This window comes from Leptosomus discolor, chromosome 11 (assembly GCF_034619465.1).
Source record: "Leptosomus discolor isolate bLepDis1 chromosome 11, bLepDis1.hap2, whole genome shotgun sequence".
Classification (NCBI taxonomy): domain Eukaryota; kingdom Metazoa; phylum Chordata; class Aves; order Leptosomiformes; family Leptosomidae; genus Leptosomus; species Leptosomus discolor.
The window spans coordinates 7925797-7943058 of record NC_141401.1 but is presented as its reverse complement, the minus strand read 5'-3'; the positions used below and the strand labels follow the sequence as shown (position 1 = coordinate 7943058).

General features: G+C 47.2%; 1 protein-coding gene across 1 annotated transcript in view; it reads right to left on the bottom strand.

Annotated features, from left to right (window-relative positions):
- Nucleotides 1-748: 748 nt before the first annotated feature.
- The window catches only part of AKAP13 (A-kinase anchoring protein 13), a 215651-nt gene continuing 199137 nt past the window's right edge, over nt 749-17262 (bottom strand). Inside the window, exons 23-38 of the mRNA XM_086471785.1 lie at nt 16617-16763; nt 15761-16011; nt 15011-15136; nt 14790-14907; nt 13996-14244; nt 11660-11736; nt 10117-10298; nt 9952-10034; nt 9446-9625; nt 8499-8663; nt 6348-6418; nt 5780-5824; nt 4567-4617; nt 3720-4169; nt 1623-1935; nt 749-805 (exon numbers count right to left, since the gene is read on the bottom strand). Of these exons, the coding sequence (XP_086327911.1) occupies nt 756-805; nt 1623-1935; nt 3720-4169; nt 4567-4617; nt 5780-5824; nt 6348-6418; nt 8499-8663; nt 9446-9625; nt 9952-10034; nt 10117-10298; nt 11660-11736; nt 13996-14244; nt 14790-14907; nt 15011-15136; nt 15761-16011; nt 16617-16763 (2558 nt within the window). The 3' untranslated portion in view covers nt 749-755. The remainder of the gene's footprint in view (nt 806-1622; nt 1936-3719; nt 4170-4566; nt 4618-5779; nt 5825-6347; nt 6419-8498; nt 8664-9445; nt 9626-9951; nt 10035-10116; nt 10299-11659; nt 11737-13995; nt 14245-14789; nt 14908-15010; nt 15137-15760; nt 16012-16616; nt 16764-17262) is intronic.

The following is a 17262-nucleotide window of genomic DNA, read 5'->3' as shown; positions in this document are numbered from 1 at the left end:
AAACAGTTTGACATTTATATCCTCTGCCCCATGGAAATCTTTCAGAACTACTTTAATTTATTTTTTTTTTTTCCCCCTCTGAATTTTTGTTTTGAACGCTGTTACTGCTTCCCGGTGTAAGGTACTTTTCTGAAACCAAACAGGCCCTATTACATGAGCACAAAAGGGGCGTGCAAGGCAACGGCATTACACTCGGAGCAGTAAGGGCAAGATATTTAATATCTACACGCTCCCTGAAAGTCATCAGGTATCATCTATCCCCATGGGCCGAGCTAAGCTTGGCTGTACAGACTGCGAGCATATCCCAGTGGATACATAGATACATAGGTGTGTATATACAGTATATCTATATATGCCAGTGTGTACGCACCATTTGTAGAGTCCTAATCTTTCGCTAAATGCTTGGTTTTGGTTACGTCCCCCAGAAAAGGGGAATTTGAAGGCACAGACCCCTTAAGGCTATGTTCTCTCATCCTTTAGCAGTAAGAAGAGACAGCAAACATCTATCCCAATCCATTGAACCCAAGGTTTGCACAGAGAGACGGTACTATTTGCCGTGAAGTCAGCCTCTGCGGTGAGAATTCACGCAAAACCACAGGAGAGAGGCCCTTTCCCACCACTTAACAGACTTCATAACGTGTTTTATTTAAAACCTCCAGATGCTTGTCAGGTGCAGGCACCAGCAGCGTGCTGCGGAGCGGGCAGGAGATGTCCACTGTACCAGTGCCGAGAGTGACCAACGCAACCATCCATGCTCAGCAGAAGATCTCCTCACCCTCTGGAGGTGCTTCTGACGAGTGAGAATCTGCAGCACAAAAAAACCCCAGGTGGGAATCACTACGGGAATACAGCAGGCAGAGCAGGACTCCACGCGCACAGAAACCCCACGGTCTGCCCAATCCACTGGGCATCTTCAAAGATGTGCAGTTCCCTGATGAGCTGCCATGAAATGACATCTGGTAACTGCTGAGCTTTCCTGGGCACAGGCTGGGAAACACCAGCGAGTTAATAGGGATGAGCCGGCCATCCGAGGGCGTGTGATCAGATTTCATGGGGGTCAGAGGTTTGAGGTGCAGAACAGAGTCCTACGGGGATGCAAAACTACCAGAGGAAAAACTGCATGGCCTTTTTTTCAGATCAAGAGACAAGACAGGCTGGCTTGAGGGGAAGGGAGAGGCCACCAGAAGGGTTGTGGGTGTCACTTCCGAACTACAACAGAGTTAAAGCAGACAGCAATGCCGCAGGGGCCAGAAGCATCCCAGCAGCAGCTCATGAAAGCACATACACTGAACCAGGACATTTTCCTCCTCAAAGCGGAGCAAGCTTGAAAAATAAAGGGAGAATCCAGCCAGTGGAGGCTGCTCAGGATGGGACGGGGAAGGGCAGGAGCAGGGAGCAGAGTGTTTCCCTTTGACAACCCCAGGGGCTGCAGGACAGGCAGAAAAGCCCACAGAAGGTCACTTCAACTCGTGAACCCCTCTCATCACAGCTGATCTGCTCCATCCCTGTGTTACCACCCACCTTCAAGGCTAGATTTCATGGCTTCCACACGTTCGCTGGCTGGAGGGAAAAGCCAGCTCACCAACCCTGAAAACACACCTATGACCTCCCCTGACACTCACCAGACTGTTGGGAGCGATGTCCCCTGCCCTTTTTCTTCTTTTCCTTCTTTTCCTTTGGTTTGGCTAAACTGAAGAGACGGGTAGGCATCTGGGGCTGTTCCTCAGCTGCCTTGTTAGTCTGGTTTGTTGTGCTAAGCAAATGGAAAGTGCTTTTCTCTTTGTGTGTCCTTGAAAGACTGTTCCTTTTGGGGGAGACAGACAGTTCTGCATCAAAGTGCCCTTGTTTAGGAACAGAAGGGCTCTTCTGCTTGGAGGAGTCATCGATGCTGGACTGGGAGGGGACTCTTCCAAGTTTCTCATGTAGATTCGAAACCTATAAAGGGAAAGAAAAGGGTTTCTCTGGCGCATGAAAAAAAGCTAGCAGAGAATCTGGATAAGAAAGGTGTCCCCCAGACCACTCAGAGACGGAAGTAGTTCTTGTGAACATCCAGCCCATTTACCAGCTAAAAAGTGGTCCCCATCCAGGCAAAGCAATAAAAGAAGCAGCCTTCTCTGTTTAAGATGAAGAAGAGAGGCATAAAAGAGTAACGCTCCAGTATCTTTTGCTCCTACATGTACTATGTGATGTATCAACAAGCCAAGGGCAAATATTCTCTAAGATCTCAACACCAAGACTCACCCTGCGTTGTTCGTGCACACAGACTGTGGCAGAAGGCCAAGGAGAAGCGTGCCTCTCCAGGAGGGGAACGCCAGCACACAGCGCCGGAGCGGCATGTGTCAAAGGAAGCTTTCCCCAGCAAAAGATGAAAGCAAAAACATTCTTCCTGATTTTTTTTTTTTTTCCTAACGGCTGTCTCGGGATGTAATTGAGCCCGCACACTCAAAGGGAAGATCAAAACAACAGCTCAACAAAGCCTCACCGAACCCTCTATTAATAGCTCTGAAATGTCAGTAAGATACCTGCCTTGAAAAGGTGCTTCCTTCTCCTAATCCCCCAGGCCTCGCAGTTAGTTAACCTCTCAGCCTCTCCCACAGCATCCATGCCCCTCGCATGTCGACATGTGCTCGATGCCGGAACAGCTTCACCGTGTGCTTGGAAAACTTCTGGCCTGATCGGGAACCGGGGTGGGAGGGAGCAAGCCCTCCTCTGATGATTTGCTTTTCAGAGCTCATTGCTGAGCTCCGCAATTAGTCCATTCAGGCACCCAAAATAATTTCCATTCTGCATTCCAACGCTTATAAACGAATTCTGCTACAGCTCTGAGCAAAGCACATTCAGATTTAGAGTGTTACAAACAAACAAACGATCAACAACAGGCCTGAGGATCCAATTCAGCCTGTTTTGCCAATGGATGCTTGCTCTCCTCAGCCAGACTGCTGCACAGTTATAAAAAAATAAACCCCAGCTTGCTGAAAAATGCGCAGAGCAGGATCTGTGCGTGGCCTTTTCTTTCTGGTTGTGGGCAGCCAGACACCAGAAGCCTCTGGCAGCAGAGCCAGGGACCTTTGCTCACTGAGCCACGAGCAGAGTGCAGGTGCCCAGTCTCCTTACGGCAGGGACAATGCCCATCTCTTTGCTAGATATTGAGAATGCTTTTCGAGATGGATGTAAGTGTAACAAACAGCCTTCCCTGCAGTTATCAGCCTCACAAGTGGCTTTCGTGATAGCTGGAGGGTGCAGGCAACCCATAACGCTCAGGCTGTTTCCGAGAAGGACATCTCGTCTGCCTGACCACTCCCCAGAGCTCAGTCCCCATGGGGTGAAGGCCAACACTGAAGGCAGTATTGACCTCCTGGGATTGCCTAGGGCATCTTCTCTGCAAGCCAGTGATCTCCACTCTCCTGTCCACCAACACACGACACAGAAAAGCAGGCAGAGCTCATGCTGTTGTGACCACCTACTGCTCAGGACCGGCCAGGCATCCTGAATACACCATGTTGCATTAACACCAGCAATGCCTCAGCAGCTCTGGAGGTGCAAGAAACACAGCCCTGCACATCACACGTGAAGAAAGAGCCAGTTTTAAACAGCAGGCCCTGCACGTCTAGGGCTGGCCATCAGTCTATCACTGCTGGCACGCAGGTGGCCCAGGAGCTGGCCGGGAGCTCCCTGCAGGGCACGGCTTCCCCAGCAGCCCGGCCGTTGGCATCATTTACCTGGTTGTGGTCAGGGTCCTGCCGCATCTGGGCTAATCGCTCCACATCTTGCTTGAACTGCACCTTCTCCCTTTCCAGCTGCTTCTGCGCCGTGCGAAGCCTCTCCAGGTCGAGCTGGTAGGCGGCCTTCTTCACCTGCAGCTCCTCTCGCTCCCGCTCAAGATCCTGCCACCCTCTCTGGACCTGCTCCTCTCGCTGGGCCAGGTGGGCCTCCTGCTCTGCTAGCTCCTTCTCCCGGACTTCCCACTCCTTCTCTTTCCTCCGTCTCTCCTCCTGATGCTGTGTCTGCTGCTTCTTCAGGTTGGCCAACTCCTGGCGCTGCTTCTCCAGGTTGCGCTGCTTCTCCTGCTCCAGCAGGGAGGTCGGCCGGAAGAAGCTTCGGGTCAGAGCCCTCTCGCTCAGAGCCAGCTTCTGGTCCTCAATGTAGGTGTCCTGCTGCAGCACGACGCCCTAGGAGAGAGGGGACACAAATCACTGCAGCGCCTTCTCCACGGAGAGAACCTGAAAACCTCAGCGTGCTGTGTTGAATCTCCTCTTCTCTCACCAAACTCACAGCTCAGCACTGCTGCCTTACGGCTGGGCTACCAGAGGATGCTGGCAGATCATCTCCCCCAGCAGCTTCCCAAACTCAGGCGAGCACAGGCTCACTCAGGCAGCAGCTCACTCCTACGCCCCGCCGGCACGCTACCTGCCAGCCAGCCGCGGGGTCTTCAGCCACGCAGGGATGGGACAGGCAAAGGGGAAGGGGAGACAGGGGCCAAAGGAAGCGCGAGGGGCTGGTGCTGGCTAGTGGGAGGCGCAGTTTGGGCAAGCAGCATGCAAAAGCAGGATGAAGGGCCAAGCCTACCTGCAAAGCACTGAGCAATTTATGGAGGCTGGTAATGGTTTGGAGGACCTGCTGCGAGAAAAGAAAAGCATGGCTATTAGATCTCACTGGGTGCCAGGGTACACGTAAAGCAACCCCCTTTTCCACTGTGACCCACCAGTGGGTCTGACAAGCTGTACGGCCACTGCTCTACACCTTCGTTTCTCTCACTCTTCACTTGCAATGACTGTGTCACCCTGCAGTACCCAAACAGATCCCCTGGACATCTCTCAGAGGTGCCTGGCACCACCTTCCTCACTTTCCCAGCCGTCAGTGCAGCAGGGGAGGAAATGTCTGCAGAAGCGCCAAATGGCACAGTCCTCATGGGAACTCCCAGCTTGTCTCTGCAAACCACGTCTCACTGTATCGGCTTTCTCAAGAACAAGCAGAGGAACTGGGATGAAACCCGGCAGTTCACTTAAAAATTTCAAGGAAGGAACTTCAAGGGTGAAAAAAGAAGAGATCTTAGAATGAATGTGGACTATTTGTACTCTTCCACCCCCAGCAGACCCATACAAGTCCCACTGTCATTAGATAGAAGAACTGCAAGGCGCAGTACAAGTACAGCAGGTGTTTTCACGGAGGGTCTTTGAAAATACAAGTAAATCCGAACACATGGCACATCAATACAGAGCACGCTACTTTGGAGCGATGCCCTATCCATAAATACATTTTTAGCCTAGCTAAAAATTTCTCTGAATCTCTTATATCCTACAGTTACTTTTAAGAAGGAGAAAAACCACTGCGGAATTTGCAGTAGCAGTGTGATAGCCAGTATTAAGAGAACTGCTTCTCATTCTGCCATTAATGCTAATTGGGAGTTATGAATGTGTATCAAAGGGAGAATAGAAATCTAATTGCCCCAATTCACTGCACCTGCAATGTAAAATTAAACTCCCTCTGTCTGCAGATGCACAATAAATACAGCCCTGCGCATCCTAGTGGTAATTAACCCTTGCTGCCTACAATCAGCACGCATCATCCTGCTGGCAAGCAGATGACAATCAGCCAATTCCCCGTCTGAACATCCAAGGTTAAACAAATAAATGACACAGTGGGTTCAGCTTAATGTATTTAAAAGTCTACATGCGCTTCAGCAAATGAAATGTATTTTCTTCTACATTATCACCTACTGAGGCAAATTCACTTGCCACTTAAATGAAGGAAACAGCTGAACAACGGAATCAATTCTTACCTCGTTATTCCTTTTCAACATGAACATCAGATTAGCATTTCCACCCTATGAAACGATCACAGATTTAATAGGAGGACAAATGAGAAATCACAGCAAATGTCTTCTGAAGCTGAACTAATGACAGACCCATTAAATCCCCCCTTCCATCTTCCATTTGGGGAGAATTCATGCGTGTTTTCTAGGCAAGTTAAAATCATATAAAATAAAATGTTAATTAGTTATCATTTTGTAGTTATATGATGGATCGATCCCCAGCAAGAATAGGTGCAAGGTTATAGCTGACCTTATCATTTCAATAACGATGCATAATTAAACACATGCTTTAGCTGATCTGCAGACAGATGGCAGATAACCTGTGCCACAAAGGAATACAACTGATTTGCAATGGTTTTCAAGTCAGGATTTTAGCTACAGCAAAGTGTTTTTTGGCTGCCTATCTCCAATTTTATTTTATTTTTAACTTATTAGGATACATCTAATTGTTAAGAAATGCAGGCATTTTTCAAGCCTAAAATCATCACTCTTGAAATCTGAGCTCAGTGGCAGCAGACGGATAACGCAGCAATACCTTCTTTAAAATGCTGTCCGACTCCGTTCTCCGAAGGTCCTGAGCATCGTCGCCTTCATCTTTCGCTCCACCTAAAGGAAGAAGCCAGCATTGACACTGGTTAGTCAACATTTCAAGCCGTAAATGAACTTGCCAATGTCTGAGAAATTTAATACAGGAAATTCAGATGTTTCACAAAAGGGGACATAGAGCTCTTGACACTTTAACTACAGGCGTTTGCTCCCTACATATACAGAACATGTCAGCACCACCAGAAAAGCGGATGTGAATTCAGATTAGGACTGACTTTGGTTTCAGACCACGTGCTGATAAATTTGGCACATTCCCACTACTTGGTGCTCTGTCTAGCCCCCGTGCTGCTGTCTACTACCAGAGAACACCTGCTGAGAAGACGTGAGGCAGAGTAAGAAAACAGACAGAGAACAAAACCAGTATCATATCAGGGTGTATTATTGCAGGTACAGTTTCAATGCCTCTCTTGTGCAAGTGCAATTTACAGCTGGGTGAGATACTGCCACGCAATACCCTGTGTAATTTTAGGCTAACAATTTATCCTTAACCTTAGTCATCAGAAACCTGTATCTTCAAAGGGACACTGGACTTCTCTTTCTAACTTCCCCCTGGATGGCTCATATCAGTGCTCCCAAGCAGGACTGAAGAGACCTGTGGGGCCAAGAGGGCTGCAACCCTCCCCCTGCACTGCCCTTCTGCTTGTGGGCAGCGAGGATGTTGCGCAGCTCTTCGGTCCTCTAGCACTTGCCAAGACTCTTGCTCTCCCCTTGCCAGCTGAGATGCAGCCTATGGGGTAAGCCCACACCTGCAGTGTAACCTCCCTGCTCCACTCTTTTAGTGACAAACAACCTTACATACACCTGTACCTGCAGCAACACGAAGGACACCGTACTAGTGCAAAGGCCCTCTCCTCCCACCACCCCCCAAGCAGGCTTTGCTATTAAAGGCTGACCCTCAAGTCCTCCTAACAGACCTTCTCTCCTCCGCCACGTCCTGGGACCTTCCACCTCTTTGCAGGAGGAAACACCTCCCTTCTGCTTTGCTGGAGGGGAGAACGAAGGGGAGTCAGGTTATAAGCCTTGCCCAAGGTTGCACAGGTTGTGAACAGAAGAACAGGAGATGAAAGCTGGGTTTTCAGGCCTCCCGGCCTCCAGCTGAACAAACAGGCCTTGCATTCTTTTCCCAAACTCTCCCAAGACCCTACATTTATTGAATTACAATCTAATTCAAAAGACATTTCCACAGAAAACCCAGAGCTGGGCAACGAACAGCCTGGGGTTGTCCTATTCATCACCGCAACAGAGAAAGGCACAACCCTAAAAAATCCCTCCAGTGTGAATATATTCGTCATTACGATGACAAGACCTGTGGAGGGCTTTGCAGCTTTTCAATAGAGCTGGGAAAACCTCTACACACTTCTCATGTCTGACTGTCTGGAGCTAACACTGCTCCTTTAATGCAGAAGGTCAGACGAGGTCCAATGATCCCAATGCTGAGACAGACACTAGCGCAGCAAAACTGGCTGTACTGGGAGCATGACTGAGACCACAGAGAAAGGAATTTGAGGACAGGGAAGTTTCTGATGACTAGGGCAAAGAAAGAGAGCACTGGGAAGCAGCCAACTATGCAGCTGAAATAAATATTCACACATTTCTTCAGGAGAGATTTAATTGCAGGAATAACACACGTGGAACACAAACGCATAGACAGCAGAGCCAGGGGAGCACTATCCTTATCCATTTGCAAATGCAACAGCACCAGGCTCCTGCTGGAAGACAACTGAAGAATGAAGAACAGAGCTGCAGATACTACAACAATAACATGAAGAAACTAACCTATTAATAAGCCAAAAGCTTTCATGTGGCATGTAAGTAAAGGAGGAAAGATGATTTAGAGAGAACACAGAGAGAAGAGTGAGGAGTTCAGATGTTTAAGCTTCATCTAGCCACAAGTTCTCAGCTACCATCAATCCACTTGTACATAGGCTTTTTTTCCCTAATCTGCTATTTAATCTATCAACTATTATTGGCGAGGAGCTGGGAAACCCAAATCACCAGCTGCTGGAGTCCTTCTGAAGCAAGAGGATACGATGACACGTATTATTAACAAATGCTGATGTGCACACATGTAACTACTCACACTTGGAGGCGTTCATCTGATGACTGTCAAATCCTCCAAAAGTTTCTGCCCTTCGAGGGAGGGAGATGGGGCCAACTCCTCCTTCTTGTTCCATGGCAGTGCTGCTGACCTGCTGTCCGAGGGCAGTGCCCAGGCTCCTGTTCACCAGGTCTTGCAGGAGTTCAACTGATAAAAAGCAGTGATATCTCTGTTAAAGACCACCTCAGGCTTCTGAGCTATTTTCATCCCTGCCTGAGCTCAGATCAGTACGCTTTGCTGTATTACGAAACCATGTTCCTATGACAATGATATGAACAGTATGCATACCCCCTGCAAAAACTCAGTCTGTCTGACCATAAACTCCAATTCCTGGAGCTCCCCACGGGCTTACACCTCCCTCTCTTCCTCCAGACAACCCTGGTGTGCTCTGACAACAGCATTTAATAATTTTTAGCCTCTCCAAAAATCACACAAGAAAGTTGCCTGAGTTTCCATCTCCCTTGTCTTGGTCAACAGACTTGCTTGTCCCTCACAGACACCACAAGAGCCTGCTGGAGCTTGAGCCCCGCTCTCACAACTTGCTGAGACTGAAGCACAGCAAAAGGTCCAAATGGTCCAAAATTCATCCAAAATTCAAAAAACCAGTCAAAATTAAAAAAAAAATGGTCCAAATTTCAGCCAAGGATAAACGCTGCGCTGCTCCTGACCCCAGTGCAGATCCAATGCATTGTTGTTCTCTGTGCTGACTTCTTTTCTGCCCTCCTTCAACAGCCATCCATACCTGCTTCCTTTCCTGACACTCATTACCTGTCCCTGAGCCAATACTGTGAGTAGCTGTATCTCCTTATCTATGCTGACGTTCTCACAAAGAGAAGACTTCCCCTGCAAAACTGGTGCTTGAGGACTGATGGCTTCACTGAAGCTGGGTCAATTGGTTAGTGTAATTAATGTCACCCTGACTTGCTCACCTTCATTTATTGCAGTTTTCATAATGGCCTCTCCTTTTGGTGCCTCTTCTGTGTTGGCTCTGAAGAGCAGCCTGGAGCCTGGCATGTCCTCCTGCACAGAAGTGTCTGCCATGTCCCGGAAGATCTTAGTCTTCTCCTCCAGCAAGAGGAGGATCTGCTTATCCTTCTGCTGAAGTTGTTCTGTGGGGGTGAACAGAAAACAGAGATGAAGATGGAAAAGCAAAGCTTCGGCAAGGAAGCCGAGGATTCCCGAGACATTGGCCCCATCTAGTGGAACCTGATGATACAACCATGCCCTGCGCAATCCTGCACAGCAACAGCACCCAGCAAGCTCAGGAAAAAAATAATGCAAGCAAGGTGAGATGCAAACACGGATTACAACTGTTTGCTGGATGCAGGAGTCTCAACTCTTTCAACAAAAGTCATAGTTCAACCACAAAATCTAACACAATTCCTGCAAATTTTTCAACAACCGCTCCCCAGCTCTGTCCCAGGCAGGATTTTACCTTTCAGTCCTCTCACTTTTGCATCTGACACTTTCTTTTCAAACTCAGACTCACAAGGGACTCCTTCGTCTTCATCTTTATTCCTGGACAAGAGACACGTCTCAATTACTACCAGAATATGGCCATGTGCATCACCTGCCCTGCAAGAACAGCTTGGTAGCTTACATGGTGTTCATTGTGTCTTGAATGATCTGTATCCAGCCGTTACGCTCTTCTTTGGAGCTGGCATGGACTTCCACCATTTCAGGATCTTTTACACCCATACTGATCAAGAACAAACCCTTCTCTTCATGAGCCACTTCTCGTACGATCAACTTCTTCAGAGAGATCACAGTGGATTTCTGGTCCTTCAGACGGAAAGAAACAGGTGAGAAGGGTGAACAGTACTAGTTCCCAGATACAAACTAGCATTGAAGAGGTCCCAATAACCATATGGCCACCTCTCTCAGGCTGTAAACATTTTCTGAACCTACTGGCTAATTAAAAAAAACTAATCATTTTAATGGGGTCAAAGAACAGGGAAGGACTTGCTTTCCTCCATCAGTTCTGTGGAAAAAACCAATTTCACCTTATGCCACTTCAACCAAGAATTAATTTAAAATGGACTTTGCGGTTTTGCAAACTCTACCATATTTTGCTCTAACTCCAGAAGACCTTTGATCTCATCTCCTCCTGCCCACACTCTGTCACTGACATCACAGCTCCTTAAGCTTAGTGCAGCTTGCTAGCGTGCGCTTCACCCACATTATCTTCATGATCTCACCCTAGGATGGAGTAACATTCTGCTTTCAAATCCCACAAAACCCCTGCTGTTAGCTGGATGGAGAAGCCTTGTGTGTCAGATGACGTTCATTGTGTGCTATAGTCTCTGTGTAACCAGCCTGCTCGGTTAAAACGTCCCAAAACGTCCCGTTGCTGTTGTGTCATCTGCATGTGAGTCAGCCCCTTTGTGCATTTCACAGGCTGCTACAACTGGGGTGATTTGGTAAGGGGTTCACCAGCAGGACTTGCAAATCAGCTCCCCCTGCGTAGGGCACTGAGTCTGTGCAGATGCTTGGTGGAACTGGAATAACAGATTATCAGCTTTCAACATGTTCAAAGAGTGGAAAGGTCACAAGGTTTAGCCAGTCTAGACCATGCCTGCAAGGTACAGCCCTCCCTGACTCAATTAGGTACTAGGTTTTCTTTAGCAGGTCAGCGTGCCTAGCCCTTTTATGAGGCCTGTCTTCAAAAGCTAACGTTTTTGGTCTTGTGCATTACAAATATATTCCTCTGACATGTTTTGAAGCTGCTCTGTTGAATTTACTGCAGTGGCATTTCACCTCCCCCCCCACCCCCCCAGAGGCTCACAATGTATTAGGGCATTTCCTTCTGCTGAGATTCATTTTTACAATGTTTGCATTATCCCATTGCCCCCTCCCACCCCAATCGCTGCTTCAATTTGCACAAACTCAAAAGCAGTAAGTGCATCAAGTGACAGGCAGGTTTCCAAGGCCAATCATCAGCTGCACCAAGGCACTGCAGAAAGGGGAGGTGGGGCACGAGGACGTGTTTTCCCATCAAAAAGAACGGAGTCTGCTCAGCAAACGAAAATGTTATAAGCAAGAAAATTAAGTTGTTTAGCAGGCAAGGGCTGGCTTCACTGCACAACACACATCACGGGTCTCTCACACAGAAAACGAATGAGAAGAAAAGGTTGAAGCCTTACCAGTGAGGCAAAGACATACTTCTGGTCCTTCTCCTGAAGGAATATGAGCATATCAGAGAGGAGAACAGCCTGGACTTCTGCAAAAGAAAAAGCATACCAGTGCAGTATAACCCTGCAACCCACCCTGAAACAGATTTGTTTTAGTCACACCAGTGCTGGGGAGCGGTAGGGCTGGTTTTGCAAATCCTAGAAGCAGGGTCAGCCTCCCAGGTAGCAGGAGGAGCAGGGGCAGCTCCTGGAGATGCTGGGTCAGGTTAGCTCTGAACTGACTTTGTGTTAAGGAGAACATAAGAGCACGTGGGAAACCTGCAGGATTTTCTCTCATCTGTCGGAGCAGAGGTGCTCCTCTCCAGCCACATGCTTGCTAACAGTCAGGACGTGGGCATAACAGTGAGAGCTCCAAACAGTTGCTGAACACAAGCGCTGTCTTCTCAAACAATATTTTATCCCTCAAGCGAAATAATCAGCCCAGGAAGTTTTGGGTTTTATGGTTCTCTGGGTGAGTGGTTTGCAGAGTGTAAAGTATCGTGCAGTAACATTTGTCAGCTGCAGTTTCTTTCCCAGGAAATACTGACTTCAGGAGCCACCGCTGATTCTGCTCACAAACACAACTCTTGCTGACTCCAAGGGTGCTGACAGAGCCTGTGTGAGATGTAGGACCTGGCTTGCTTTCATGGGAGAAGGAAACACAACATCAAGCTAATGGAGGATTTTAAATCAGAAATACAGAAGAAACTCTCTTCCCAGAGTACACGTACAGCCTTCCAAGCCTCCTAATGACATATCATAAAGTTGCACAGCAACTACCGAGTATAATGCCCCACCCAGAGCCCTCAGTACAAAAGAGTTTTTGTGTAATGTACTTGGGAATCTTGTGACAGAGAGGAAACAAACCAGAAAGTTAAATCATCCTGTGGGTAATTCCTTCCATTCTGTTTTGGGAAGACAGGATCCGTTCCAGATAAAAGAACCACCAAACTTCAATCAAAGCTCCAAAATGAACTCCAAGCTCTGGAAGGTTTGCAAAGTCGGCATTTGACTCCCTTCTTCTCTATTGTCTGTGCACTTTGCGAGAGGGGAAATGCTAAAGCCCTCTAAGAAAAGTTCTTCCTATACTTCTCTGTGCTCCATTTGAAATCCCGCAAAATAGCCTGAAGGTATGGACTAGCTACTCTCTCCCTGGGCTCTGCAGCTTGGCTGCAGGACCTGCTTTCGCTGGGAGTTTGCACTACAGACAGAGGTATGTTTATGCATTTCTATGACTTAGAAATGCAAATGCAGCCTGTACTTATCACAAGATTTCACAACAGCAGCCTAACTTGCTTCATCCACCATCTAATGTTAATAGTAACCCCGGGTGCCTAGAAACCATCTGTAAACTTCCTGTTTTCAAAACCTCAAAATAAATCATACTCAATATGGAATTTCGTGTTATCACTGCCTCCCTGCACAGCACGGCACGAGGCTACCAGTCCCCATTCATGCCCAAGTACCATAGTTTCATCAGCTGATGCTGGAACGAGAGAGGGAAAGTCCAGCCTTCCTGCCAAGCCTGAGAAACAGCCCTGTCTGCTCTTACTGCTACTGTGGTCCCATGCTGAAGGCTTCCTTGGGAGATTTACTGTTTAATTCAGTAGAGAACTTCAGTGCTCAGCAGAGCACAGCACTTCAGAAAAACTATTTCCACTTGATAACAAACAAAAAGCAATTCAAGAAAACATCGCCCAAACAAGAGGCAGCAGCAGGGAGACCAGAGCCTCTCCTGAACAGTTCGCGTCAGCAGCTCAAGAGCAACAAATACCTGGGACACCTCTCTGGAGTCCCAGTGAGACTGGGATGGTAACGCTGAGCCTGGGCAGCCCTACTGCAGCCCTTAGAGCAAAGGAAAGGCTGTGCTGCTGGTGAGCAGAGCCGCTGGGAAGCTGAGGCTGGGTTTCGGATGCAGCAAGCACGTTTCCTGGAACCGCTGCACATGTGCGTCGTGGCACGGAGATCTGACTCGCTGCTCTGGGCAACTGCAGCCCCATCACGTTCTCCCGGCCCCAAGGATTCCCCAGCAACTCCGCTCCTTGGCTGACACACCGCGGTATCGCTGCAACCCAAGCCTTCAGCAGGCACGCAGTCAGCAGGAGGAAAAGCAGCTGTCACCCCAGAAACAACGTGAGGAATCGGAAATGCTGCGTTGGGAAGCGACTGTACAGCTTGGGGAAAGCCGCTGTCAAGTCCTCTCAAAGCAGAAGGATAAATAAAGGCTGGAGACACCAATCTGAGGACTAATCCTACACCTAGAGAGGGGGAGCTGTATCCTCCCCTGGCAGAAGGCAGGATACTCTTACCTTTTAACCGGCCAGCTGCATTTTTTAGTGAAACAGGCCCATCTCGGATGAGCTTCCGATGCCTCAAGTCCTCTCTCGCAAACATCTGGCCGCTCTTCATCCTCATGATGGACTTGCTATCCGTCCGGTTGTAAATCTCACCGAGACGCATCTTCTTTTCATAATTGCTGACTTTGCTATTGACTGCAGCAATCACATCTTTAACGAGGTTTAATGACTGAGTCAAGTCTTCATGTTCCACTTCATTTTCTTTGAAAAGGAAGAGAAACATTTTGATTTCACTTCATCCTTGTGGACTCTAACCTCCTGATTTTACTTCCTTCCTTCATTCCTCTTCTCCCTCCCAAATTCCTGCATTATAACTTCTCAATACTTTCATGAGACAATCTGCATTTTTCCCCCTTAAGAAGAGTTTCACAAAACCTTTCACGTACATGATTGAGGTTGGGGACTATTCCAATATACTTTGTATATGAGACAGTATAGATGAAATGCACAAATTAACCAGATATTTCAGCCATTACCAGAAAAAGCAAGCTGGGAGACTTCGGAGTCTAAGCATGTTACTCCATAATTATTAGCTACAGACAGACTTATAACAACTAAATCAAGGCACCTGAATAACTAATCCTAAGTGGGGATATGCAACTGAGTTACCTCGTTACAGTGGTGTGAGACAATGAGAACTGGACTAGTTGGTCTATTCTAAGAAAATCTGCTTCAGCTGAAAAGGATCCAAGAAATTTACACTGGGGGAACAAATCCACGCTTAGAACAGAGGAACCAGTCCCTACCTTTGGTGTACTGCAGTATCCTTTGTAAAAGGACCGGGTACTTTGTGATTCTCTGTGTTACCAACAAGATACATTCAGAAATCCCAAGACGCCTCACCAGGGAGCTGCTCATTTTTTTCTAAGAAACAAAGATGAAAATTTCAGTTCTGTAGCAAAACACTCACCCGAGTGCAGAAAGGAAGTATTTTTCCACTGACTCTGTCTGTTCTACCAGGTCCTACCTTGACAAATGCCTGAAACCGCTTGTCCTTTGAGTACAGATCTTTGAAGTTATTTACTGCCTCATTGTGATGCCCGCAGAATTTGCCATATGTTTTCTTCATCCGCTCGGCACTCTCACCGGAAAACTGCAAGACATGAGACACAGAGGTGCAGTTTGCACTGAGCTCCTGGTGTGACACCCCAGCAGTGCCTGCTCGTGTCTCAAAAGAACTTGATGAAACTACATTAGTCCAAAGCGTCCTAAACCAAGCAAGTAGATCTCTAGAAATTAAAGAGCTGAGTTTGGGACTTCACTGAGTTCACACTTACTGCAAAATCTGTTATTAACTCACAGGCCTTAAAAGCCAACAACAAAATAGTCAGGACACACAAAAAGAAGAAGGGAGAAAGAGCAGATAAAGAAAAGCAAAATGACCCACCCGAAGTTAAATAGTGGGTCAGTAACTCAGCCAAGAAACACACTGAGCATATTTTGCTGTGGGCTACTGCCTGCCCTCCAGGCTATGGTCAAACAGTCCATGCCTGTCAGGGAATGCTTCTCTCTCCCACAACATAAACTGATTTTCATCATTAGACCTTCCTCTGAAAGAGCAAAAAGCACTTCAAAAAGCAGAGGTGGAGATTTTTACATGTGTGAAGAGTAAAGGTGCCATTAGCTGTGATGATCTAACAGGTATAAACAGGTGGGAAGGAAGAGCGCCTGGTTTCCAGCTGTGCTCTCAGAAGCACAAGCATTTTCCAGCGCTTACTTGATTCACTAGGATGTCACCTATCCTCTTGATAACAAAGTTCTTTTCACTTTTGTCTGCCAATGACTCCTTCTTCCTTTCCAGAATCCGCTGGAAGAAGTGACTGTGGATGTGCAGCAAGTTTTCCAGGCAGGGAAAGATCTTGTCCACAACTTGTTGATCATACTGCAGTTCCTTTAACATCCCCGCGCTGTATACATCGTTCATGATCTTCAGGGTGCGGACATGATGCATTTCAGTCTGCATTAGCTCTGTACAGGATGAGGACAAGGTCAAAACCAAGGTCACTGTAGAGCACGTGGGTGTACAGTAAAAGGAAGAGCTGCCATTAGAAAGCTTTTCCATAACTGGGCTTCTCTAAGTGGTTTTAGAAAACTGAAACATCAAAAAGCAGTTTCACGTGTGGGAGAAATAGGGGGGGCAAAGGAGTCCCACAGTAAAGAGCTTTGGACATTGCTGCTGAGGTCTGAACCTTCAGCACTGTTATCTGCTCCTTCCTAACACCTCACTGCCAGCCTCACCACGGTGTGCTTTTGCCATCAAAACAGCTCTTGCATGCGGCACGAGGAGACTTCCAGCTAGCTGCTCTGCTGCAACGGACCTTAAATGTCATCAGCAGACAAATGATGAGAGGCAATTTCTGGGGTTTTTTGATGGCTTCCGGATACATGAAATTCAGAAAGAAGGCTTTCATAGAACACATTACGTTTCTAAGAATCTGAAGAATAAAACTTTGCTTCTGAGGAAACCAAGTCAATGTTCCTATTCGCTGACCTAAAGCTTCCCAAATCCATGCATGCAAGTATATCAACAAGCTAGCTACAATGAGCGAAAAATTAAGATGCAGGTATCTCACCATAAATGACATCTTGCCGTTTGACAACATCTTTGTTTTGCTGCTGTAGGAACTTGCTGTCCACAACTTGGCTCCAGGACTCTGCCTCCAGCTGCTTGGAATCTAATTCCAGGTCTCCCATCAGCTGTCCTTCATTCATATCCGCACCTCCACAAAGCAATGTAAGTGCCATTAGGATGTGGGTAATTTGTCTCACTTGAGATTCCTGTCTATTCACTTAGGTTTAGGCTTTCTCTGTCATACCACAGACATCACACACATTCTCCTTTACTGACACAAAAATGACCATATGGAATTACACCACGTAAGGACCACGTTATGAAAAGTGCTTCTAAAGGTTATTTGCTACTTGCACAGAACTAGTTCACCCTTTTCACACAGACCAACCTCTAGCTCAGACGAAAGACAACGGATTCTTTATCTGCAATGCAACAACATCGCAGACAAATAAAAACACACAACACCCAGTTTGTCTTCCTTCATTTACACCACTGCATCAAGGGAACTTAGAGCTATGTGAAGTCTATGTTTTCAAGCTTAGAAAGCCAGAACTGATACAGGTAGAAGTGAACACTACATACATTACATACACACATATATATCTCTTTAAGAAAGATTGCTCATTTGTGCAGGAACTGGGAGATTT